The sequence below is a fragment of the Naegleria lovaniensis genome (assembly GCF_003324165.1).
Source record: "Naegleria lovaniensis strain ATCC 30569 chromosome Unknown tig034, whole genome shotgun sequence".
NCBI lineage: Eukaryota > Heterolobosea > Eutetramitea > Acrasida > Naegleriidae > Naegleria > Naegleria lovaniensis.
Window position 1 is genome coordinate 296462 of NW_025407857.1, and position 23747 is coordinate 320208.

Here is a 23747-nt window from a genome sequence, read left to right on the forward strand (position 1 = left end):
TGGATCCCATTTAAAGAGGTTACTGGTCTGAGTTCAACTAGGGAGAGAGCAGACTTCAATAGGGTGTGGCAATTGTAGAACTTGAACAAGCTTAACGTGTTGAAAAAATCCATGATGAGAACAAAATGTTGTTTAATGGGTTCATGGCCAATTGACATTGAGTTATTGATGAAATGTGTTGAATCTGTCGAATCTTGGCGAGAAGATTACCATCTCGAGATGCTCAGTGAAAGTTTAAACCACGACAATGTTTTCGGATGAATACTGATTTGACACCCATATTATCTGGCCTGATTCAACAATCCATTCATTGTTCAACATGGCTCAAGTTGTAAATTACACGGATGATGTGCAAACCAACAACGGAGGGCAGACTGAGTCAAACTCAACAGGGTCTTCTTTCCCCGCTAACCAACCCAAGCCCTCCGTTGTTGGTCGTAATTTACAACTTGAGCCGTTTCATTCATTTACGAACACGAAAAGTATTATTGAATTATTTTGCTACAGATAGAAATTAGGCGAGTAAATTAATGTCATCCCATTGAGCAACGTCGGGATGAACAAGCGCAAAGATAACTTTGAAACATTGCCCAAGACATCAATAGCGGAAGGGTGTATGTGCAACGCCAATTTTTTTTAAAATCAAATAGATGACTGTTATTTGAATTGAGTTGGCGGTCTTGCCAGCAATTTATTTACTCAGTACCAACGATGAGATTTTTGCTTTTCAATTCTACGTTGTTCCTCAAATACTGCATTCTTTTCGAAAAAGTATTCATGACACACAAAGGTGTAAATCAAGCCCAATAGATCAATATTCAAAACATTCCAACCACATTTTGAGCTACACATACACATGTGCAAAAGTTTGATCTTGGTTCTCAATTCAGATGGTAAAAACTCATGGCTTTCTGGAGTCCAGTAGAATGCATTCTTAATTAATGAAAAGAAAGGTTCTTGCTGTTTGGTCAAGTCTAAACATGATGTATTTTGCTTGTCCTCCTGATAAGGAATTCGTGTGTCAGCTCCATGAGCCATCAATAACTTGACAAGTCGCTCACATTTCTTAATAATTGCAGTATGTAATGCTGTAGAAATGATCCACACATTTCTAGTGCTTGGAATATATCTATCGCTTCGAGGATCATTGACTTCATAATCATCTTCAGAAACTCCTTCTCTTTCCACTGAAACATGTTCAACGTTACGACTTGGTGCATTTACATCAGAACCAACTTCCAACAAATATCTTACAATTTTTTCACAATCCTGTACCCTCTCTTTTCTCACTTGTTCTTGTTTTTCCTTAATTGCCTCATCTGCTTCTTCCTCATCACTGTCAACATAAAAATTGGAATTCGACTTATTGGCGACGAGTGAGCAATAATTGTCACACGCTGCATGGAGAGCTATTTCTTCAGTGTCATCGATGGGACCATACTCTGATTGGCCTCTATTGGTGGCATGAGCGTTGGGAAGAGCACCCTTATCTAACAAGCATTTGACGAGATTCACGTTGTTTCTCTGAGCTGCCAAATACAGAACTGGATAAGAACTTCTTCCATCATATCTCATAGTATGAGCTTCACGAGTCTCTGTGGTGTTGGGATCTGCTCCATGTTCTAAAAACAAGCGAATAATTTCGTCATCACCACTTTTCATAGCCATTTGAAATGCTGTACCCGAAGAGCCTGTGTGTACGTGTGTTTCAATTGAACGATGATCATGAGTTCACAACCGATGTATCGTTCACCACTTTAAACTTTAAATCCTTACCTGATCCTTTCCAGTTAGCACTTCCATATTTTGCATTGACATCGGCTCCAGCCTTAAGCAACAATTCAACTCCTTGTTGTTTGAGGGATTTGTCTTTCCAGCCCAAAACTTTATGAATCGCAGAATATTGATCATAGGCTCCCCAAGTGAGTTCAATGTACTTGTTATACCCAGCATTGGCTCCATTATGCAAGGCCTTTTTCATATTGTCTAAATTTCCATCGATTGCTGCCTGCAAAAGTTGCTCATCTTCACTGTTGACACTTCCGACAGGTTGATCATCTTGCTGTTGTTTGCTCATTTTGTCGTGCTTTTTCTTTTTGCTGAAGAGAGATTTAATTTTTTTCATTTTAAAGAGTTCTTTGTTCTTGCACGGGGTGGGAAACGAGAAAAGACGTAAATTTTGGAATTTTGCTTGGTTTTATTTTCGTTAGTAACGATTTGATTACTTTCCTGAGGGATCATTAATTCCATCGTTATAAATACCAAAGTTACATTCGGCTTCTGGCAATGAGGGCGAATCATAAATCTTGCAAATTCTTTCTTCACCTTTACCTTTTCTAAGGAAGAGACGTGTCGTGGCCATGTGAGCCATAATGTGACCTCCAATTGGTTTCAAAGCATTGGCAGCTCCGGCAAATGCAGCACCACCATCAACTTGAGCTACAACTTGATTTGTCACAACAACTGCGACATGGAATTCATCTGCAAGTTTCAATAAAGTTTTCAAGAATGCTGAAAGTCTAATTTGTCTTGCATTCAATTCACCACGTCCAGAAAATTCTGAACGATATAATCCAGTACAACTATCCACAATGATGACAGCATAGTGACTTTCAGCCAATAATTTTCCAGCTTCTTGTAATAATTTTTCTTGGTGATCACTTGAATAGGCCCTAGCAAAAGTTACGTTATCTAATACTTCGGAATACTTTAAACCAAATCTTTCAGCAATAGGTTCTAATCGTTCAGGACGGAATGTACCTTCTGTATCAATATATAATGCCTTTCCTTCACCACCACCATTCTCAAGAGGTAATTGACATGTTACTGCGAGTGTATGACAAAGTTGTGTTTTTCCGGTTCTAAACTCTCCGAATATTTCTGTTAGTGAATTTGATTCAATACCACCACCTAGTAATTTATCCAATTCTTTGGATCCAGTTGAAACTTTTGTTACTTTCTTTCTCACTTCTTGATATGCCGCAGCTGTTGAGAAACCAGAAGGAAAAAGTTTTTGTGCTGCCTCTAGAATCTTGTCGCACTTTTGTTCACTGATACCTTTAACGTTAATGATTGTCTTCTTTGGGGTCATGATGAGTGATTGTACAGTATGGAAACCACCAGCAACAAGTTTCTTTACATCGGTTGCTGAAATACCATGGTTTTCTAATTCTTGGATTGGAATAAAAGCATCTCCCACTTCTGCGGTTGCTTCGGATGATTCTTCAACCACTTCTTCTTCCTCGACTTCGTCTTCGATTTCTTTGGATTTAGTTTTTCTGGGCATGATGATGATGGTTGGTGCTTTGCGCGATTTTGTTGTTGTTGTTGGTGATGAAAATTTTTTTGATGATGCTTTTTTAACGAAAATTCCTTCGAGTGAATTGTGGAAGTGATAGAGGCACCAAACACTGGAAGTTTTTTTGTAACAGGTTTTGGTTGAAGACTGATCCGTAGGCCTTATTTCATGCAACCTCGTTCACAGCGAGAACATGCAAATAGATCCAATCAGATTTTTGCAAAGTGTTGTGGTGTCCTTGTATTGATAGAAAGCTCAAAAATAAATGATGGAGCAATCCTGTCCAATCCTTCGATCATGGTTAGTAACATTACCTCAATAGAGATGATACTAGATGTCTTTGAGCAAAAACAATGTGCCTCCAACTGCAAATCTCTCTTGTGAACTTGGATCTATTCTTATTTTCATCTCAATTCAAAAAAATGTTACAACCCACAGAATCAACCACCAAAGACAACAATAGTCACAACTCAACTGATCCCGAATCAAAACAAGAACTCCCAAGTAACGAGGATGACGATACCAAAACACAACTCATTTCAGCAGCCAAATACAAAGCAAAATTATTGCTCTCTCGAAAATCTAAACAACAATCATCAAACACGATTCCATCAAAAAACAGGAATTTATTTAAAGTCAAGTTATGGAAATCAGTTGCTTTATCCTCATGGGATGGTTGTAATTGTAGGTTTTTCGAACATGTTTTGTGTCATTTCATTATCTTTTTGGAAACTTCTAAAAGGTTGCAACTTCTGTCCCATCTGCAAATATTCATTATTCACTTGTTGTATCGATTGTTCGGCTCGCCATCCTGCTGATGTTGGCGATTGCCAAGCAGCGTGGGGAACTTGTTGTCATGTATTTCACATGCATTGCATTTTGAAATGGTTGAAATTTCATCCCGTTTGTCCATTATGTAATAATCATTGGCAGTTCCAAACTCATTAATAAGAAAGAGTTTGTTCTCAATGAGTTGCAGAATTCATTGTGAAGTAGAAGATGGAGAAGAACAAGCATGATTTGATGTTTTTGGTCCTTCATGGGATGAAGTTTTTTGATGAATATTCTCCAACCTTAATTGCATTCTTTTAGAATCTAGGCCCTTAATAATGGACTCTTTCATGAGAGTCACGTGCTTTTCAAATTCGAGACGTAAATTGCTTCGTTCCACTTGTAATTGATGTAAAGCTTGAAACAGTCGATCATCAGGAGAAGTAGAGTCTGATGTGACAGAAGAGCGAATCGAAGAGGGCTGTTCGTAGACAGGTGTTTGTTCCAGAATCGATTCCTGATGTTGTGAATGACGCTGTTGTAAAATTTGTATTTCATGTTTCAATTCCTCAATTCGAAGTTCATTCTGTTGTTTTGATTTTCGAAAATCTTCTTGCACTTGTTTCAAATGAGAGGAAATATGATTAATACATGAATTCCTTTTTGCAATTTTTTGTTGCAGAGCTTGATTCTTCTTGTTCAATAATTTACATTCCCGTTGGACAGCTTTCAAGTCACTTGTCAATTGTTTCACCTTATCTCTTTCATCTTGAACTTCTTGCGTTAAAGCATTTAATTCACGAGTCAACTGATGAACCTGATTTGAATAAAATTCCGTCTCCTCATTTGCATGCTTTAATTTTTCTCGATATTCCTCCAAACTCTTCTTGTAATGTTGAATGACTCTTTCATTCTCCACAAAATACTGTTTAAATCGTTCTTGCAATTCAGAAGGAGAAACTTCCATGGACAGTAAATTCAATAAGGTTTCTTCTGGAAGTGCATATTGCGGAGGAGTTATATGATGATTCCAATGATGGATTACTGTATTCGAGGAGGTTGCATTCGTTGGTTGATGTTGTTGTTGATGGACACGAGGAGATTCTTGTGTTTTTGTAAAGGCTCTAGAAACCAATTCGCGAGCACTGGATTCATCAAAGGCACTCGCCAAGATGGAATTTCTTCGTTTCGAAGGACTCCCTACAAGAGCAACGATCATTGCATTGCTCATGATGATGAAAAGGCTTGTTGTTATTCAATTACCGTGGTTTTTTAATTGGTTTGGTGGTTGGAATTGGTTTGAAAGTTATCTCGAGAATGAAACATGAAGAGGAGCGCAAAACCCTTATCTCGTTGAATATTTGAAGGTTGAAAGTCCATCGTGCTGATTGTAATGTGCAAAGCTTTTGATGAAAGGGATTAAACCTCTCAATCAAGCAACTAAAACAGTGGGTTTTCTTGCAGCAGAAGGCTTACTGATGAAAAGATTCAACACATCAATCAAAAGTTTAAAAAGATCTTTAGTAAACAGGTTGACATCCAAAAAGAAAAATGCGTTTGGGAGGTTTTGGTGGATCCACCAAGAAATCATCAGCCTCTTCGAACAATTCATCGCCCTCATCATCTTCCGTATCATCCAACGATGGTTCTTTGGGAAAGGCAAGTCCTTCCCGAATCACTGGATTTAATTTATTTAAAAAGAGAAATACGAATGGATCATCGAATAATTTATTGGCAACAAGTGTTTCATCCTCATCACCACCGCCACCACTCTCATCATCATTGGGTATTCCAGAAAAGAAGCAAGTATCATCGGGGAGTATGGTCAGTTCAGCCTCGACAGCAACAACGTCATTGTCCAACACAGTGGTCTCTTCAAAAACTAAATTATCGGATATAAATGTCGAGGAAGAAGACGGAGATGAGGATTTGAATAAATTGGATAGAAATAGTACTTTCAAACTCACGGATGATTCATTATTACTTCCGAGTTTGAGTGAAGGAGTGGAATATGATGAAAATTATTTATTGCATCGAGGATTTTTAGTGAAAGAGGGCGCTAATGTTCATAATTGGAAGGTAAATTTATTGTGACGTTTGCATTAATAATTCGATCATTCTATTGAAACTGTGTCATTCATTGGCAACATTAATTTCACACAGAGACGATATTTTAAATTATTTACCACAAGATTAGAGTATTACAAATCTGAAAATGACTCGAAACCAATTAATCAAATTCCAATTACCTCATCCACACAAGTGGGAGAGGCTCCAGAGAAACATCTCCAAAAACAACATACGTTTAAAATTATTAATCAAGATCGAGTATTGTTTGTGAGTGCAGCAAATAGGGATCAGATGCTTGATTGGATTAAAAAAATCAAACAAGCTGTAGCTTCCTCTCACTTGGTGAGCTCAACATCAAAGACACTTCAAAGAAAACAAACTCATGGAAATTACAAAGATTTCCTTTTATCCACATTTTCCGAAAAGAGAAGAGGGAAATTACGGTCACATAATGCTCTGTCAACTATGCCCTTTGAACAACTTTCTTCCACATTTTCTCTAAACGAAAAAGAAAAAAAGAAAACAATTGAATCATTTTGCAAAACATTTTTTGAAAGTGGAAGAGAGATTGACATTATTGGAGGATCATTTAGAATTAATTTCGCTAAATATTATTCAACACTAAGAAAACTATTGAACTCTTCAACATTTCCCATCGATTCATTCGAGTTTGTGTTGACAGGAGTATGTCAATACGAAAAACCACAGCCATTTATTGGAGGTTTTCCTATATATCTAAAAGGATCATTTTTTATCATTGTGAGTCCTTCGAATGACATCAAATGGGTTGGATTTAGTAGCGTTATTCTCAACAACAGCACAATGATATTATTTTCGCTCGGAGATGTAGATAGAGTGTTTTTCAGAGCATCTCAACATGGTAAAGAGGAAAGCTATCACTTGTCCTTTGAATTTAATTCTTTACAACAAGTACAACGACGAACGAGCATTTTTTCAAGCTCCAACAATTCAATCAACAAGTTGGATTTTAGATTTTCAGATAGACACATTTGGAGCTATATTGTGTTTGAGCTTGCCAAGTATAAATTCTTCCCTGTGATTGAGGGTGACATGATGGACACTATTGAAGAAGATGTGTCAACACCTGTAACCCCACAGGAACGATCTAGATCTAAATCAGTTGCTTCAATGTCACAACTGCAAGACCCTCTACTCAAACAACCTCAGGAATCAACCGAGATGAAGATTGAAAATTCTCCAACCCCATCGCAAGGGAATTCACAGTCAGCTGCTTTTGAAAGTGATGACGAACAGGACGAGGACAAGTCAGAAAGCATACACGAGACAGAGTCACGAAAGGAGAATGAAACAGCTCAGATAGAAGAAGAGGACGAGCCTCTCACAGAAAAAGATGATTCTGACAACATTGACAATGATCTTACTAATGTCGAAACGTTGACAGAAATGATTCCTCCAGCCAGTGAAATTACTTTTCCTAAAAGAAAAAAGAAAAAGGAGAATCAATATGTAGATATCCACCATCATATTCGACAATTAGAAGAACATGCCCAAGATGAATTTATTTCTCTCTTCTCTAATTTATATTACAATCAATTTAGTGAAATGAACAAGACCATGACACAAGGACAAATTGTTTTTGCCGATGAACGAGTCGTTGACAAAATTTTTTCCACATACCTCAAACAAAAGGATTCTCTTGTGACCTATTCCGGAATGCTTTATCTCACTAACAATTTTTTATGGTTTGATTCGATCGACATGCGATACCATGCACTTAGGCCCTATCAATGGATGATTCATTTGGGTGACATTTTTTCGATTCAAGTGAATATTTCTCTGTACATTATACGACTCAGTCTTGGAAAAAACCACAACTTGTATATTTCCCTCGATGGAGAAGATGATTTTGAATCATTTAAAACTGATATTGGATTCAATGATTTGATAACCCTGGATATTAATAACATTACAAGTTTGAGAGAAAAGAGATTTCTATCATCCTTGCGAATCGTTTATTGTCTTGTGAAAAAGATTCAATTTGCATACAATTTGGATCGACAAGTATTCCACCACGATGAACATTTTGAATCCATTCTTAGAAATGAAGACAACGCAGATGATGATCATTTGACCAGTGAAGCAAGTAACACCAATAGTGACACTTCAGTCGAGCTCACCATTCTCAATGTTGGCAGTGTTCGAGAATCCATGATTAATAACTATTTTGAGCAGCAACGACAAGATGCCACTCCAACCACTCTCAACAATACAACCGATACTGATTTTGATGATACCACGTATGATGCAGTGAATGATGATGATGACAATCATGATGAATATTTTGATTTACAAACGTTTGAAGTTGAACTTGTTCAAAAGTTTAAAAACAAGAAAGTCAAGGTATGTGTTTTTTATGAATACTTTGTCCATATATATTGAGACCGGACCACACATTCATGTATGCACGAATATATATATATATACTGCCTTACTCTTTCATTCATTGGATGTATATGAACATTGTTCAACTCTCAACATTGTTCCATAATGGAAATCATCATGGTGATCACATTGTAATTTAAACACGATCACATTGTAATTTAAACGTTCTTCAATATTCTACATTTCCATGACCTCTTAGGTGATTGCCAAGCAAAATGTTGTGGATGACTCCAAAGTTATTGAAATCAAAGATCTCAAAAAGGACAAGGCCATCACTGAGATACCCATCGATGAAAATACCAATGTTGCTCTCTCAGGCAAAAACGTCTTTTCACTCTCCTTTCAATCCAAAAAGAAAAAGAAAACTGAGGTTATGAAATTTGAATGCAAAACTGTGGAGGCCTCGTTTGTTGTAAATTATTTCACTGATTTTATGTTATCAGGAAGTGTCGACGAATAATTATTATTATTATTTGCATGTTGTGCGCGTGTGTGTGAATTTGAGTTGTGATAATTTAAAATATATATAGAAATAAAAACTCGGTCAAACTCAAGTTCATTTATGCATTCATGTTCAAGAAACCTCAAAAGTTAACACAATTCACAAATAATTCACAAATCTATTTATTGAATGGAAGTATCATTTCGACTCGTAGTCGTGTAATAATGATGATTGGTTTGAGAAGCAACAAGCAAGGATGAAGATTCTTTGCTTGTAACCATTGGATCATCCTCCGTGGTACCATCATTGGTCATGTCTCGATTCGGTTCCTCAACAATGGCCTTTTCCAAATCCTTTTCTGATTTACTACTCGTTGCGAGTTTCTTTGCTCCTTTCCTTAATTGTTGCCATGAAGGGAATGAAACGACAGCAATTCCAGCAAAAATTAAAATCATTCCAATCACTTCAATAATTGGAATATAGAAAGGTATATTGTCCCATTCTCCCAAAAAGACTGCACCTTCAATGACACCAAAGATGGGTAGCAAATATCCAACCATGGATTGTTTCACACTTCCCACATGTTTGATTAAATAAAAATAACAAATATAGGCAACACCTGTGGAAAATACTCCCAAATAGACCACTGAGAGCCAAGCAAGATAATTGGCATGTTTGAAGAAACTTAAATGTCTTGAATCAATTCCCAAGTCATAAATTAATACTCCTAAAAGAGAGAAAAGAGCAGCAGAAATGATTTGACCACATGCCACAAATTGTCCTGGAACATCATTTAAATACTTTTTAGCAAAGACTCCAGCAATACCATAAGAAGCAGCCTGAATGAAAAAAAATTAAATATTAAAATCGAATTCAAAAGTTCATCAAAATTATTTTTCAATCCATTTTCATAATATTATTATTTGAAACATTTCATGAACTTGTAAATTCAACTTACAGCAAGTGTCACTCCGACATAACCTAATATTTGACTGGTACTTGGTTTCTCACCAACAATGACATTTTCCAAGCACACCAAAATCACTCCAGCAAATCCAACAATCAATCCAATTAATTTCATGATTGTAATTCTCTCTCCTTTTAAAGTAAAATGTGCAATAAAAATACTAAATAAAGGAATACTACTGTCTAGAATGGAGGCAATTCCAGAATTGATGGATTCTTCAGCAAATGCAACGAGCACAAACGGAACTGTATTGTTAAAAAATCCAAGAATCATCATGTAGATAATGGTTCGAATTCCTCGATGTTTGTTGACTTGTTGTCGTAATTCTTTGTTTCGAATTAAATTCACAATGAAGAGAATGACCATAAAAATTCCACCAATGACAAGTCTCATAAATACTACTGTGAAGGAACTGAAACCAAATTTTGGATCCACAGATAATTTAATGACTGTTGTTGCATCGAGGAGTGAGATTTGAGATTTGAGAATTTTTGAAAAATGATTTTTTACCAATTAGGAAAATTGGAACATTGGAAAATTGAAAATGAATTAAAATTATTATTATTAAATGTTTAGCACTTACATGAAACTATTTTCGAAAGTGTGATAGGAGTGAATTGGAAAACAATTTGTTAAATGTTTGAAATATGAATTGTTTCAAATGAAATTATCAACTACTTACATGCAGAACCCCAAATAGCACCCAATATGAAAAACACAATCACACTCCAAATAGTACAACTCAAATCTCCTTCCTTCTTTCCATTCGATGCTTTATATTCTTGTATTTCCTTTTTTAGCGATTCATTTTCTTCTTCTTGATGATCATTGGCGTTTTCCTCAACGACATCTTCCGATGGAGTAGTATGTTGGTGGGTGAGGTAACCATGATTCTCATGATTATTCGTACTAGTCGGTATTGTCATTACAAGGAAATTTGTTTTCGGTCCTCAATATGATGAAAATGAAAGAAAAATATCGAAAATGATTACAATTTTGGTGCTTGTTGTCAATGATGATGAATATTCACACACAATTTTTCGCTAATATTGTCAGTGTGTGTGCGGCGTTGTGGTTGTGTCCAAAAGTGATGATGATTGCAATTTTTTGTTCGATTCGAGTATACGGATGAAATTTGATAAAATTTGGATCATTTCGGAGAGGACGGACTTGTGAGAATACTCCTAAATGATGAATGGTTCGATTTTGAGATTCAAGATTTTCGAAAGGTAAAGCAATTGATTTTTGATTAACCTTCCAATGGATCCAGGTTTTACAGTTGTTGTTCTTTCAGAAAAAGGTCGTCTTGCTTTGTTTCAAAAAAAACCTTGAATCAAGTCTCTTGTGCGTCAGACAAATGAATTTCGATTCGAGAAATTCGTCACTTGTTCTGCCACACTTCCCAAAGTAATCCTTCCGCTTGTACTTGTGTTTTAACACAGAATATTAAAAGGAACGAAGATGATCTTTCCCCACTTAAACCCTGCTGAATTCAGCCAGTGACAAATCCAAAGTCAAAATTATTCAGCCTGTCAACATTAGATTTTGAAATTCAATAAAAAATGAGAACTAACAAATTCACTTCATCATCATCCGCATCATCGGAAAGTGAAGACGATGCAGAACGGACAACAAGAACGGAATCATCATCCACAAATAATTTATCATCATCATCAGGTACAACAACATCACCACAAAATAATCTTGAAATTGGTAAAGAATTGAAATTAACTCGAATTATTGTCAAAGGTTTACCCTCGCATGTAACGAACTCCCAATTCAAAAAGTTATTTGAGGAATATGGACAAGTAACCGATGCAAAGATTATGATGGCAAAGAACGGGAAAAGTAGAGGATTTGGATATATCGGATATAAGAGGCATGATGAAGCTTTGAATGCTTTGCAAGAAAGAAATCAGACGTTTGTCGGAATGGCTAAAATTACGGTTGAATTTGCATTACCTTACAAAGATTCAAGATTGGAGCCACCAAAGAGTAAAAATTCAAAAGCTGCTCTTGCCATCAAGAAAGCAACGAGTAGCTCAACAACAACAGCTTCTGCCAATGAGGAAGAGGTGGATGAGTTTTTGGGAATTGGAAAGAAAAAAGTATCTGGTCCAAAGTTTTGGGAAAATGATTTAGAGGACGAATTTGATGACGAGCTTCGGAAGGATAAGCAAAAGGCAGAAGCTGAAACGGTTGACGGCTCCAATAACACGGACGACGACACAAAAGAAACGGCCACCAAGAAGAAGAAACGAGACAATGAAACAAGCAAATCTGACAATAACATGATGCTGGAAAAAGATGACAATAACCTGTTGTATTTTGAAGAAAACGAGGACGAAGATCCTGGCCGACTCTTTGTGTACAATCTTCACTTTACAACCACAGAAGAAGAATTGAAAGAATTATTTGAACCATTCGGAGAAATTTCTGAGATTCATATTCCAATCGATAACGAAACTAAGAGGTCGAAGGGTGTTGCATTTATTCATTTCTTAATTCCAGAGCATGCTGACAAGGCCATGAACGCTCTCCATAATTCCATCTTTCAAGGTAGAATGATTCACGTCACAAAAGCGAAAGAGAAGCCAAATTTTAATGTGGAAAAGGAAAATATGTTCCTTGGCAAGTCCAAATATAAGAGAGAACAAATGAAAAAGTTGAGAGAACAAGCCGGTTCGTCACACAACTGGAACGCGACATACATGAGTGCGAACACCGTCATGGAAAGCATGAGCAAACAACTTGGAGTTTCAAAGAGTGAATTGTTACTGAATAATAGAGATTTTTCGAATGTAGATGATAATGCAGCTGTGAGAATGGCTCTCGCGGAAACAGAGTTAATCAAACAAACGAAGGAAGAACTTCAAGATCATGGAATTAATTTGGATTTATTGAACAAACCTGCAGGGCAAGTCAAGTTATCTAGGACGGTAATTTTGGTGAAAAACATTCCTTTCCACGAGAACACAGAAAAGTTAAAACAAGAACTTCATGATTTGTTTGGTTTCAAAAGTAGAAGAATTTCCAGAATCATTATTCCTTCATCCAAGACAATTGCACTTATTGAATTTTATGAACCTGTAGAAGCACGACAAGCATTTACTCACTTGGCCTACAAGAATTTTTATAACGTTCCACTCTATTTACAATGGGCACCTGAAGGAGTTCTGCCTCCAAAGAAAGAAGAAAAGAAGGAAGAGTCAAAGAAAGAGGATAAAGGCCCTGTTCGAGTGGCAGATGAAGGCGATGACAACCAAGAAAGCACAGTATTGTTCATCAAGAACTTGAACTTTAAAACAACCGAAGAGAGTCTGAAGGAATTGCTCAAGATTTACAAACCTCGATCCGTTCGTATTGTGACAGAAAATGGTAAAAGTAAGGGTTTCGGCTTTGCAGAGTTTGGCAGTGTGAAGGATGCTGTCAAAGCGCACGACGAATTACATGGTGTCGAGCTGGATAATCACATCTTGGTTATTCACTATTCCAATATTCAATCCACAGTGAAAACCACGACAGAACCAAAACTTAAAAAACAAGAGGTCTCATACAAAGATGAAGAAAAGGGTGTAACTGTGACCTTTAAAAAGTTAGTCGTGCGAAACGTTGCTTTCGAAGCTACTCGACAAGATTTGTATCAGCTCTTCAGCACGTACGGTCAAGTGAAAACCATTCGTTTACCAAAGAAAGTGGGTTCCAACTCACATCGAGGTTTTGCTTTCGTGGAATTTGTTTCTCCAAAAGAATGTCATCAAGCGTATCAAGCTCTCAAACACAGTCACTTGTATGGTAGAACACTCAAACTCGAATTCAGTGAAGATGTCAACATGGAGAACATTCGAGATGTTCAGGAACGAAATCGAGAAGAATACTTGGAAAAGGAAACAAAGAAAAGCAAAGCCAGTGCAGGAAAGCGAAAACGTGATGCTTTCTTATAAGTGTGCACACTGGTCAAGAGTGGATTGACCATTTGTATCCTTCTTGTTGTGAAGTCAGGAAATGAATGAAATTTTCCCGCCTTCCATTCTCTACAATTCGTTCCTGCAATAACGAATTTTTTTTATTTTTCCAATTGTCTCTCTCTCTGTATGCATTCTCCTTTCATATAAAATGGCATCATCTCAATACTTGAAAGATACCATCGCTCCGATCCTCGCACGAGGAATTGCAGAATGTATTGAAGTACAACCACAAGATCCAATTGAATATTTGGGCCTATGGATGTTGCATCATCAACAACAGCAAGCTCTCCGAGAGAAGAGATTAAAGCAGGAAGAGGAGAATCAACGGGCTATGGATGACTGGATGGAAACGAAAGGAAAGTTGTTGCAAAAAGCAGTGGAAAGAATTCAAAGTGTGGTTCGGGATTTCATTCGCAGACAGCGAGCTTACAAAGCAGAGGAACAGCAAAAAGTCATGCAATTGGAAAAACTGTGGGGCGAGTTGATGGTAAAAACACAACAAGATCAAAAAACAAAAGAAGCGGAATCAAAGGAGCATGAAGACGCATTGAATGAAAAGGAGAGAATCATGCACGAAAAGATGTTTGAGGCTTCGAAGGAGTTTATCACAAAACTAGAGAAAGATAGAATTACATACATCAAGAAGGCATTTAGGCCACCTCCATGCGTTCCTAGAATTATGAAAGCCGTTTTATTGGCACTCGGAGTGGCACCTAAAGATGTAAAAGACTGGAATATGACAAAGGAAAAAATTGGCGCTCCAACATCGTTCATCAGGAAATTGGTAGCTTTTGAACCAGAGGCTTCCGTTGGAAAAACAGCAAGATTCAAAAGAGTGAGCAACATTTTGAAAAAGTGGGACATTGAAATTGTAAAACAACAATCCACCGTTGCATTCCTTTTGCATCAGTGGTTGACCAATTTATTGGCATTTAGAGAAAGTTTTATCTCCCTTAAAAAAGCCAAGAAGGAAGAAATTGAAGAAGAAGACGATCCAGGTATTATGGACGACATGGAAGAGGATGAAAAAGATGATCCCACCAATATTCAAGCATCGAGCTCGGAAGAGCCTAAACCTGAAACAAACGACGAACATTCTGAAGGTGACGAAGAATAAATGTCACAACAGTTTGTTTGATATTGTAATATAATTTAAATACTTTCTGATAGCATCGTCATTGGCCACTACTGTACAAGTCAAATATTACGTTTGGTAAATTGTATTACAGCATCTTTTGAGTTGGCACCAAAAGTTCCTCGTTGATTTTCTGTTGCATGTACTGATTTAAAAGGTCTCTCAGCTCATTATTCTGTTTTCGAATCATTTCTGTTTCTGTGATCAGCTTTTCTCGTTTTGCGAGCAATTCACCATATTTTTCTAAACCTCGCTCGAGAGCTCCCCAAACGTTATACCTCGATTCTGGAATAATTTGTGCCATTCTTTTCCAAAATTCGCGTTCCTCTTTACGTTTTCTGTCCTTTGCTTTTTCAACAGTGCTCAGCACCTTCTTTTTTCTTCCAGTTTCATTTTGCTCCATCAGTGCCTTCTTATTTTGCTCTTCCACAAATTTTCGCAGTATTTTAATAAGCAACTCTGTAGAGATGTCATGAAGCTCTTCTGTACTTCCTTTTTCTTCCTCTATACATTGGCTAAAAAAGTTAATCATCTTGGTGGTTTCTTCAGGTGTGTCAATACCAATAACCCGCAAAATATTATCCACTTTCAACACTTTTGACTCATCTGGTGGCAATTTCAGTAGTAATTTTTCAACCTTTTCCTCCACTAAAAATCCTGCACTGTCGCAAAGTGTCTCAAATATTAACCGAACTGTCTCTCCTGCTGGAGACATGGTGTTATTAGTCGTATCTTTGGATGACTCGCTCACAGATTCTGAAAAAGAGGTTTCCAAGTTGACTGGCGTTTCTTGAATCGTGGTAGTATATTCTTGTGTTTTTTCAGGTATGCTTTTGATGTCTTCCTCAGGAGGAATCCACTTGAGGCCAAGCTGTTGAGTGGTTATAATTTCATCAGCCTTTTTTAATTTTTCTGCCAAATCTTCCACAATTTCCTGATTCATTTTCCAAATATCCTTATATTTTTTGGTGTCAGCTTCTTCAAAATATTTAAACTTTTGTAGTAGATCCTTATATTGAATGCTGAGCCTTTTAAACTGTTCTGTCGTCTCATTGTTTTCTGCCTTGTATTTGTTGTCGTCACGAATGTACTTTGCTTTGATACCACTCAGCTGGTCCTGTAACTTGGCCAAGAGAGCTCTATTGTTTCGAACTGCGGTCTTGTTATCCTCCACTCTGTCCACAAGGACTTCAAAATAATACTCTAATTTTTGAGCCATGAGTTGGTATTCACCTCTTATAGAGTCAATTTCTTGCTCATATTCATGAATTTCATCTAAGAGTTCCTTCTTCTTCTTGGCATACTTTTCCATTTCTTGATCTGCCAGTATTTTGAGCTGTTGTTCGTATTCGTCAACCTTTTGAATTCTACCTAGCGCATAGTTCTCTTCTTTTTTACTTCGTTCCTCTGCTATTGCTTGAAACTCATCTAAATTTCGTTTGATCAACTCTTTTCTCTCTTTTTCAAAAGACGTTTCTATTCTTGTCAGCTCTAAAGTGTACAAGTCGGTGAGATCTTTCACCTGAGCGTTCATTCTCTCAATCAGAGTATCTAAATCTTTAGTTTGTTTTTTTAAGGCTTTTACATATTCTTCGTCTCGTTGCTTGAGTTCATGCCCTAACTCCTTAATAAGAGCTTGTTTACTCTCTATGACTTTCAAACACATCTCTTGTTGCTCTAGCAGCTTGTCCATTAATTCTTGATGAGTTTTCTTCTCGTATAAAGAAGGCCATTTCATTTGGATGGCTGCATTCTTTTTCGAGCTTACAATAGCCTCACTTTTCAGTTTTTGTTGTATTTCCTCTTTCTTTACATCATATTTGAGTCGTCTCTTATTTTCTTCCATATCACTTTCTACTTTTACATTGGTGACAAGTTTTGTGCCATCTCGAATTTTGGATTTAATAACTCCGACAGATTCGTCAATCTGAGTTCTTGAATCTTGAATTACGATGGGCACTTCGAGTTGATGAGCAACTTGGGTATTATTTTCGTTTGATGTACCGTCCTTTATGTTTGGTGAACCAACTGTTGGGCTCTCATTTCCCTCTTCATTACTCAACAATGATGCGTTGTTGTTGTTTTCTTCTCCATCAATGACATCTTCATTTTGTTCCTTAGTAGTAATGCTATCTGCCCCGGGCATAGTGGATTCTTCTTCTCCGTTTGTTTCATGTTGCTCCTCCTCCATCACAATATTTGAAGAGGATGAAGAAGGATTTAAACGAGCTCCATTGATCGGTTCAGACATTTTTTTAGCATGTTGTTCGAATGTTGTAACAAAAAAGGCGGGTAAATTTTTTCTCGATAAATTTGTTAATTTGTTACAACATGAACGAATTGTTTAATTCTGCTTGGCAACAGCTTCCAAAATGGCCTTGGTCAACTCATAAGTGTGAGAAACATCAGCAATTCTGACCTTTTCATCTGGAGAGTGAGCACCGATAATGGTTGGTCCATAGGAAATCATGTGCATGTTTGGATAAGTTTCCAAGAGCAATCCACTATGATTACGTTATCATAAGGTGAGATACAGATTCAAAATACGACACAAATGATCGTCACAAATCAACGTCCATTCATCAATTGGTATAAATTAATCGTTGAATGACAAGGCAGTTAAAGAGTAATGTAAACTTACCATTCCAAACCAGCGTGAATAGCCTTAATTTCTGGTTGAGAACCATACTTTTGCGTATAGACATCTTTGCAGAGTTTGAGGAGAGGAGAATCCATGTTTGGTTGCCATCCAACATAACCATCACCATGCTTAACTTCAGCGCCAGAGAGTCTGAAAGTAGAACCAACTGCAGTAGCAGCATAAACCTTGGCAGAGTCAACACTGGATCTTTGAGAAGTGCAGAATTCAATCTTGCCGTCACGTGTAGTGATAATGGCCAAATTGGTGGATGTCTCAACAAGACCCTCAATAACAGGACTCATTTGAATGACACCATGAGGACAAGCGAAAATAACGCTAATCAACTTGTTCAACAATTCAGAGGTAATGACCTTGGTTGAGGTAGTTGGAGTCTCGACTGGTTGAACGGAAATCTTCAATCCTGGTTCAACAACACTGTATTCACCATAGGCGAGCTTTTCAAAGGAAGCAACTCTTTGCTTGACAGCTTCTAATTTATCCTTTCTGACGTAGGCATTTACCCAAGCTTCTCTAGGAATTGCATTTCTCTTGGAACCTGTCAGTATAAAAAATGTTCCACCACCACATGTTTCCACACTCAAAAAGTCACTTACCTGCTTCAATGTAGTAAACCTTAACATTATCTGGTGTGACATCATCCAACACATATTTCAATGTTCTTCCCAATAATTTAATTGCATTTCCACGACCAGTATGAATGTCAATACCAGAGTGACCGCCCTTCAAGCCACCAACCATGATAGATACTTGTTCATATTCAGATGGATTTGTCAATTCCTCTTCCACAATATCGAAAGTGGCAACAGTGTCCATACCACCAGCACAGCCTGTTGAATTGAAAGGACCAACAAATATTTTCACACATGACAGCATTCAAAATATTCATAGGCATTCATCAAATTGATATTACTTACCAACATAGAAAGCACCAAGCTCTTCAGCATCCAAATTCAACAAATACTTGGCAGTACAAAAGTCAGGAGTCAAAGCCATGACACCTGTCATTCCGGTTTCTTCATCAATGGTCAACAACAATTCCATTGGACCGTGAATTGCATCTTTATCAGTAGCAAGAGCCAATCCTGTACAAACACCAATACCATTATCGCTTCCGAGAGTAGTTCCATTAGCCTTTATCCATTCTCCATCTTCAGTACGAAGGAGAGTAATAGGATCATTATCGAAATCGTGTTGAGTGGTTTTCTGAAAATCATGGTAGTAGTATGTATCATCATGTGTTCACGAAAGGTTGAATGATGACGATTCATTGCTGCATGAGAATCCCAACTGTCATCAATAAAACTTACATTTTTCTATTGATTGTGTGATATCATCATCAAGAGTATGATTCAATACATTCAAATGAATACAATAATCATGGAATAAGAGCATATTTAAATGATTCAATCATAACAATATTTGAATGTGTTAAATTCATAACAATTTTCGTCATCATCGGAATCCATCATCTCTGTATCATCATGAATTCAAAACAACCTACCTCACAAACCATATCAATATGTCCTTGAATAGCAACAGTTGGAGCATTCTCATATCCAGGAGTAGCTGGTACTTTAATCAAACAATTTCCAACTTTATCCACCTTGATTTCAAAGTTATTCTCCTTGGCATATTCCTTCAAGAATTCAATAGCTTTGGTTTCCTTCTTGGAAGGACGAGGGCATTGGGAGAGTCTGACAAAGTAATTCCAAACTGGAGCTGGATTCAAGCCTTTGATGGCTTCCAAGCTTTTCTGAAGAGAGGATGAGCTCATTGGTTGGTGTTGTAAGATTTTTTTCAATCGATTCGAGTGTATCAGAGAGCTTCTCACACCACGTTAATTATTGCGTCCATGATCGAATTCGATCCATCACGATACCAGAAATAAATTAAACTGGAAAGCAACTGCACAAGTCTGCCAATAAACTTGTAACTCAGTCAGTGGAAGCTTTCAAGCCTTAAACTTGTAGATGGTAAGGTTTTAACATCCGTAATTAAAAAAATGCATGACATGACCTTGTGGCCACGCGTGTTGATCTTGGACGGAGCCATGGCAACCGAGCTGAACAAGCGAGGATTCCAACTGAGTCCATCGTTGTGGTGCGCACATTTGCTACAGGAAAATCCAAAAGCCATTCAACAAGTACATGATTCCTATTTGCAAGAAGGACACTGCGATGTTTGCACCACTGCAAGCTATCAAGTTTCAAAAGAAGGATTTGCACGATATGAAAAATTGCAAGATCGGAACAAACAGTTACAGCACATCGATGTGAACGAGCCCAACACACATGATGAAAATATAAATCAACACTGTGAAACGATCGTCAATCAAGCTTTACGACAATCCGTACAAATGGCAAAACAAGCCATTCAACAATTTGATCATGAAAATAACAAGGCAACTGAATTGCATACGAATGATGACAATCCATCTAAAAGGAAGAAATTTGTGGCTGCAAGTTTGAGTTGTTTTGGGGCCTCAATTTCTGACATTACAGGTATTGCAAAAGAATATTATGGAGATTATTTAGATGATGATGTGGACAAGAATCGAGAGCATTATGTGCATGCGGTAATTAAAGAATTGAGTGATGAGTTGTACAACATTGATCAGACGCTACAGGGTGGTGGTATTGAACAAGTCATCTATGAATTTCATCTTCCAAGAGTGAGGGAGTTATTGAGAGAAGAGCCTGATTTTCTACTCTTGGAAACAATGCCAGTATTGAGAGAAGTGAAAATTTTGTGTGAGCGAGTCATTCCTGACGCCTTAAAAGAATTGAAATTGAATAATCAATTGCCACAGGCAAGAAAGCAAATGGTCCTGATATCATTTCAATGCAAAGATGGCGAACATACAGGTCACGGAGAGTCTATAATTTCATGTGCCAAATTTGTAAACGAGATGAATTCACAATTAATCATGTCACAAGGCGATTATCAAATTGTTGGAATGGGTGTGAACTGTGTACCACCATCCATTACACCATCACTACTCGAAAAAATTGACTCTGTTCTCAATTCTGACCTGGCTATCGTTGTATATCCAAATAGTGGTGAGATTTGGAACTGTTCACAACAGATCTGGCTTCCTCCAAGCAAGGAAAATGAATGGGATTATGAGAAAGATTTCATTCCATTCATTAAAGATTGGAGTGACAAACATCCTGTGAGAAGGTTAATTGTGGGTGGTTGTTGTAGAACTGGTCCAAATCATATTTGTAAACTCTCCAAGGAAATGCTCTCGAAATGACACAAAAATTCACTAATGATGATGAATTTACCAAAGTCTCATGTTGATAAATATTGAATGAATTGAAATTTCATTTGAGATGATCAAATTAGCCATAATATATTGCACAGTTATATATTGGCAAATCAAGATTATGAAAGACTAGTCATCTAGAATCATCATTCCAATAAATATATATTCAAGATCGGATTTACTCCTACATTATTTCTTACGCATATGCTCCTTTCGGGTTGCGTCCTGTAACGCTTCCGTATCCACATCGGCTACCGGAAGTTGAATATAACGCACGGTGCTACCTCTAATAAAACAATTCTTTATGCAACACAAATATGGATATTTCTCCTTGTCTTCCACTTGTACATTATTCAATTTTACATTCAAATATTGATCCACACTATGGAGTGTTCCTCGGAGCGACACATCATTCTTCAATTCAACAATCACTTCCTTGTCGACAAGAGTTTTAAAGAAACTGAAAAAGAGCATTTTTTTTGTGGTTGAATTCAACGCAACACTCTCATCTCCTTCAACAAGACATATTCATCATAAAAGAACTCCACTCGCTTGTTACACGCAATGGCAAAACACTTGTTTGCTTAATACATCATACATTCTTTGAAAGGACACGGACACAGATTCCGACGTTGTTGCAGATCCAGACCCATGGCCTTGATAGCTTGTTTTCACAGAAAATCGTTTTGGTTGAGTCTGAATGATACTAATCTCAAATGCCTCTCTCGTATCCTGATCCAAATATCCCTTAATTTTTGCCATGAGAGTATCTCTACTCTTGATAGTAATAAAATCTTTGTGTTTCGAGAGAACATTTCCAATCGAGTTCAATAAAGAGCCTGCAGTGGCAAAACCTTTGGTCACTGTTTGATACATGTCTCGCTGAACTGCAATGGAGCTAACCATGGCTTTGGAAGATGTTGTGTTCATGGTTTGAATCTGTGTGCTTGATGATTCAGAAGAGGAGGAAATCTTTTGGAACTGCCAACAAATTCCCCATCGTGAAGTCTTTCCTTGAACAAACTCGGTGGTGTGAAAAATGATCAATCTCTGGGAATTTAAGAGTTTCATCTCATTGGCATTCAGTTGTGCAATGTATTCTTTCAATGGTTGCAAGGTCTTCTTCTTTCCCAACATGGAACTGAACCAACAATTTTCAAAAATGGACATGGAGTGTTTGTGAGTCATTAAAAAGACACTGTCCTCAATCATTCGTTTTACAAATGTTTCCTCACCTCCCACAGTAACCATTTCATTGGAATTTCCTCGACAATCATTTTTAGGATTTCTATTCACAGGTTCATCTTCATCAAAAAAGGGAGGATTACACATGGTAAAATCTACTCGTGTTAATTGCCGTAACCAAGAAGGTTTTTCATGAGGCATGGATTCAATATTTGAGAGAATGTTTTTCAAAATGTCTTGACTAGATTCATCGACATGTACCAAATAGACGGATTGTTGAAAGGACTCGTTGTTTTTCATAATATTTTCGTGTGCAATTTTTAAACTTTCTTCTGAAATGTCTGTGGCAATGAATTTCCATTGATACATTTTGTGACCCAATAGAGGATAAATACAGCTCGCTCCAGTTCCAACATCAATTCCAACAATGGGTCGATCCAATTCAGTTGAAGTGGTAATAGTTGACATTGTCGTTTCATTGGATTTTTCAAGTTCCAATAAATCATTTAACCAATGAATGTAATTGGCTCGATTGGTCACAGGAGGACACAAATGATCCAATGGTAAGCTCCATTCAATATCGAAATCATGTTTTAATAGAACCTTAGTTAAATTCATGACTGCTTCTGCATTTTTCCAATCCAAAGATCCTTGTTCATTCACACTAAATGCCAAAATTAATAAATTATCATAAATAAATTGTAAATGAATAATAAATTAATCATGATAAAAATCAAGATTATGTACTTACTATTGTGCAAAGAATGGATACTCTTTGGCTAGTTGTAAAAAATTAGGAGTTGTATTGAGCATGTATTTGGAATTCCGATGTCGATTTAACATGGCATGTGACGGTTTTTGAATTTTGTTCTGGTAAGGCCCAACTGGTATTGATTTTTGATTCTTTGATTTTCGAGGTACAAGTAGAACGGCCTCTTCCTCCTCCTTCTCGTTGGGGTCTTCTTGATCACACAATTGTTTCATTATTTTTTTGTTAAATAATAATAATTAAATATTTAATTCAGACTGATGATATTAGTTGTGTCAAAATTCATCATGATGGTTGAACATGTACCTGTTGTCAAATCGATCTTCCGACGACTAGTTCCTCTTTCAAGTACAGTATTTCCTCTTCCAAAGTTGCCAATTATTTTCCAAATTATTACCAAACCTGGTTACTGTGTATTATTCTCTTGTTCTTGGGATTCAATTTCTGCAAGTGTTTTCTTCACCAAATCTACTGCTTCCATATACTTGGCAACACATCGATTTTCACAAATGGATTCTCCAGCATGAATATCGTTGTGTTTAAATTCAAGACCGATACAGTCCTTGAAACATTGTTTGACCATACTGATAAATAATATTATGAAGATTGCAATTTGTCATTAATTCCGATGAAATAGATTTCAACGACTCGTCATGCTTTTTTGAATAATACTCACAGACTGTAGTTATCTTTGAGAGTATAAGCCTCTATTTTAGCCATTTCCAGCTCTTCGGGAGTCTCTGCTGTTGCAACAATTCGATACACTGGATTATTCGCTGCCTGCATTT

The 23747-nt window shown here is 37.0% G+C and overlaps 14 protein-coding genes across 14 annotated transcripts; 5 read left to right on the forward strand and 9 right to left on the reverse strand.

The window, feature by feature from the left end:
- Nucleotides 1-699: 699 nt before the first annotated feature.
- On the reverse strand, nucleotides 700-2077 carry C9374_008705 (uncharacterized protein; the record flags this gene model as incomplete). The annotated part of the gene is made up of 2 exons (XM_044698811.1): nucleotides 700-1691; nucleotides 1777-2077. 2 exons carry the CDS (start codon nucleotides 2075-2077, stop codon nucleotides 700-702), a joined length of 1293 nt encoding a protein of 430 aa, XP_044545345.1.
- Nucleotides 2078-2221: 144 nt separating this feature from the next.
- Nucleotides 2222-3286, reverse strand: C9374_008706 (uncharacterized protein; the record flags this gene model as incomplete). Its single annotated transcript, XM_044698812.1, has 1 exon — nucleotides 2222-3286. The coding sequence occupies one exon, from the start codon at nucleotides 3284-3286 to the stop codon at nucleotides 2222-2224; it is 1065 nt and encodes a 354-aa protein (XP_044545346.1).
- A 434-nt stretch (nucleotides 3287-3720) lies between these two features.
- Nucleotides 3721-4246, forward strand: C9374_008707 (uncharacterized protein; the record flags this gene model as incomplete). Its single annotated transcript, XM_044698813.1, has 2 exons — nucleotides 3721-3982; nucleotides 4041-4246. 2 exons carry the CDS (start codon nucleotides 3721-3723, stop codon nucleotides 4244-4246), a joined length of 468 nt encoding a protein of 155 aa, XP_044545347.1.
- Nucleotides 4247-4280: 34 nt separating this feature from the next.
- C9374_008708 (uncharacterized protein) lies at nucleotides 4281-5300 on the reverse strand (the record flags this gene model as incomplete). Its single annotated transcript, XM_044698814.1, has 1 exon — nucleotides 4281-5300. One exon carries the CDS (start codon nucleotides 5298-5300, stop codon nucleotides 4281-4283), a length of 1020 nt encoding a protein of 339 aa, XP_044545348.1.
- Nucleotides 5301-5620: 320 nt separating this feature from the next.
- On the forward strand, nucleotides 5621-9023 carry C9374_008709 (uncharacterized protein; the record flags this gene model as incomplete). The annotated part of the gene is made up of 3 exons (XM_044698815.1): nucleotides 5621-6148; nucleotides 6233-8521; nucleotides 8763-9023. The coding sequence occupies 3 exons, from the start codon at nucleotides 5621-5623 to the stop codon at nucleotides 9021-9023; spliced, it is 3078 nt and encodes a 1025-aa protein (XP_044545349.1).
- A 164-nt stretch (nucleotides 9024-9187) lies between these two features.
- C9374_008710 (uncharacterized protein) lies at nucleotides 9188-10898 on the reverse strand (the record flags this gene model as incomplete). Its single annotated transcript, XM_044698817.1, has 4 exons — nucleotides 9188-9844; nucleotides 9964-10421; nucleotides 10556-10561; nucleotides 10655-10898. The coding sequence occupies 4 exons, from the start codon at nucleotides 10896-10898 to the stop codon at nucleotides 9188-9190; spliced, it is 1365 nt and encodes a 454-aa protein (XP_044545350.1).
- Nucleotides 10899-11534: 636 nt separating this feature from the next.
- C9374_008711 (uncharacterized protein) lies at nucleotides 11535-13916 on the forward strand (the record flags this gene model as incomplete). The annotated part of the gene is made up of 1 exon (XM_044698818.1): nucleotides 11535-13916. The coding sequence occupies one exon, from the start codon at nucleotides 11535-11537 to the stop codon at nucleotides 13914-13916; it is 2382 nt and encodes a 793-aa protein (XP_044545351.1).
- Nucleotides 13917-14088: 172 nt separating this feature from the next.
- C9374_008712 (uncharacterized protein) lies at nucleotides 14089-15057 on the forward strand (the record flags this gene model as incomplete). Its single annotated transcript, XM_044698819.1, has 1 exon — nucleotides 14089-15057. The coding sequence occupies one exon, from the start codon at nucleotides 14089-14091 to the stop codon at nucleotides 15055-15057; it is 969 nt and encodes a 322-aa protein (XP_044545352.1).
- A 106-nt stretch (nucleotides 15058-15163) lies between these two features.
- Nucleotides 15164-17326, reverse strand: C9374_008713 (uncharacterized protein; the record flags this gene model as incomplete). Its single annotated transcript, XM_044698820.1, has 1 exon — nucleotides 15164-17326. One exon carries the CDS (start codon nucleotides 17324-17326, stop codon nucleotides 15164-15166), a length of 2163 nt encoding a protein of 720 aa, XP_044545353.1.
- A 93-nt stretch (nucleotides 17327-17419) lies between these two features.
- Nucleotides 17420-19511, reverse strand: C9374_008714 (uncharacterized protein; the record flags this gene model as incomplete). Its single annotated transcript, XM_044698821.1, has 6 exons — nucleotides 17420-17579; nucleotides 17717-18272; nucleotides 18331-18564; nucleotides 18652-18940; nucleotides 19045-19050; nucleotides 19239-19511. The coding sequence occupies 6 exons, from the start codon at nucleotides 19509-19511 to the stop codon at nucleotides 17420-17422; spliced, it is 1518 nt and encodes a 505-aa protein (XP_044545354.1).
- A 228-nt stretch (nucleotides 19512-19739) lies between these two features.
- C9374_008715 (uncharacterized protein) lies at nucleotides 19740-20993 on the forward strand (the record flags this gene model as incomplete). The annotated part of the gene is made up of 1 exon (XM_044698822.1): nucleotides 19740-20993. One exon carries the CDS (start codon nucleotides 19740-19742, stop codon nucleotides 20991-20993), a length of 1254 nt encoding a protein of 417 aa, XP_044545355.1.
- A 201-nt stretch (nucleotides 20994-21194) lies between these two features.
- Nucleotides 21195-21479, reverse strand: C9374_008716 (uncharacterized protein; the record flags this gene model as incomplete). Its single annotated transcript, XM_044698823.1, has 1 exon — nucleotides 21195-21479. The coding sequence occupies one exon, from the start codon at nucleotides 21477-21479 to the stop codon at nucleotides 21195-21197; it is 285 nt and encodes a 94-aa protein (XP_044545356.1).
- Nucleotides 21480-21560: 81 nt separating this feature from the next.
- C9374_008717 (uncharacterized protein) lies at nucleotides 21561-23174 on the reverse strand (the record flags this gene model as incomplete). Its single annotated transcript, XM_044698824.1, has 2 exons — nucleotides 21561-22854; nucleotides 22942-23174. The coding sequence occupies 2 exons, from the start codon at nucleotides 23172-23174 to the stop codon at nucleotides 21561-21563; spliced, it is 1527 nt and encodes a 508-aa protein (XP_044545357.1).
- A 191-nt stretch (nucleotides 23175-23365) lies between these two features.
- C9374_008718 (uncharacterized protein) lies at nucleotides 23366-23745 on the reverse strand (the record flags this gene model as incomplete). The annotated part of the gene is made up of 2 exons (XM_044698825.1): nucleotides 23366-23543; nucleotides 23636-23745. 2 exons carry the CDS (start codon nucleotides 23743-23745, stop codon nucleotides 23366-23368), a joined length of 288 nt encoding a protein of 95 aa, XP_044545358.1.
- Nucleotides 23746-23747: the final 2 nt, after the last annotated feature.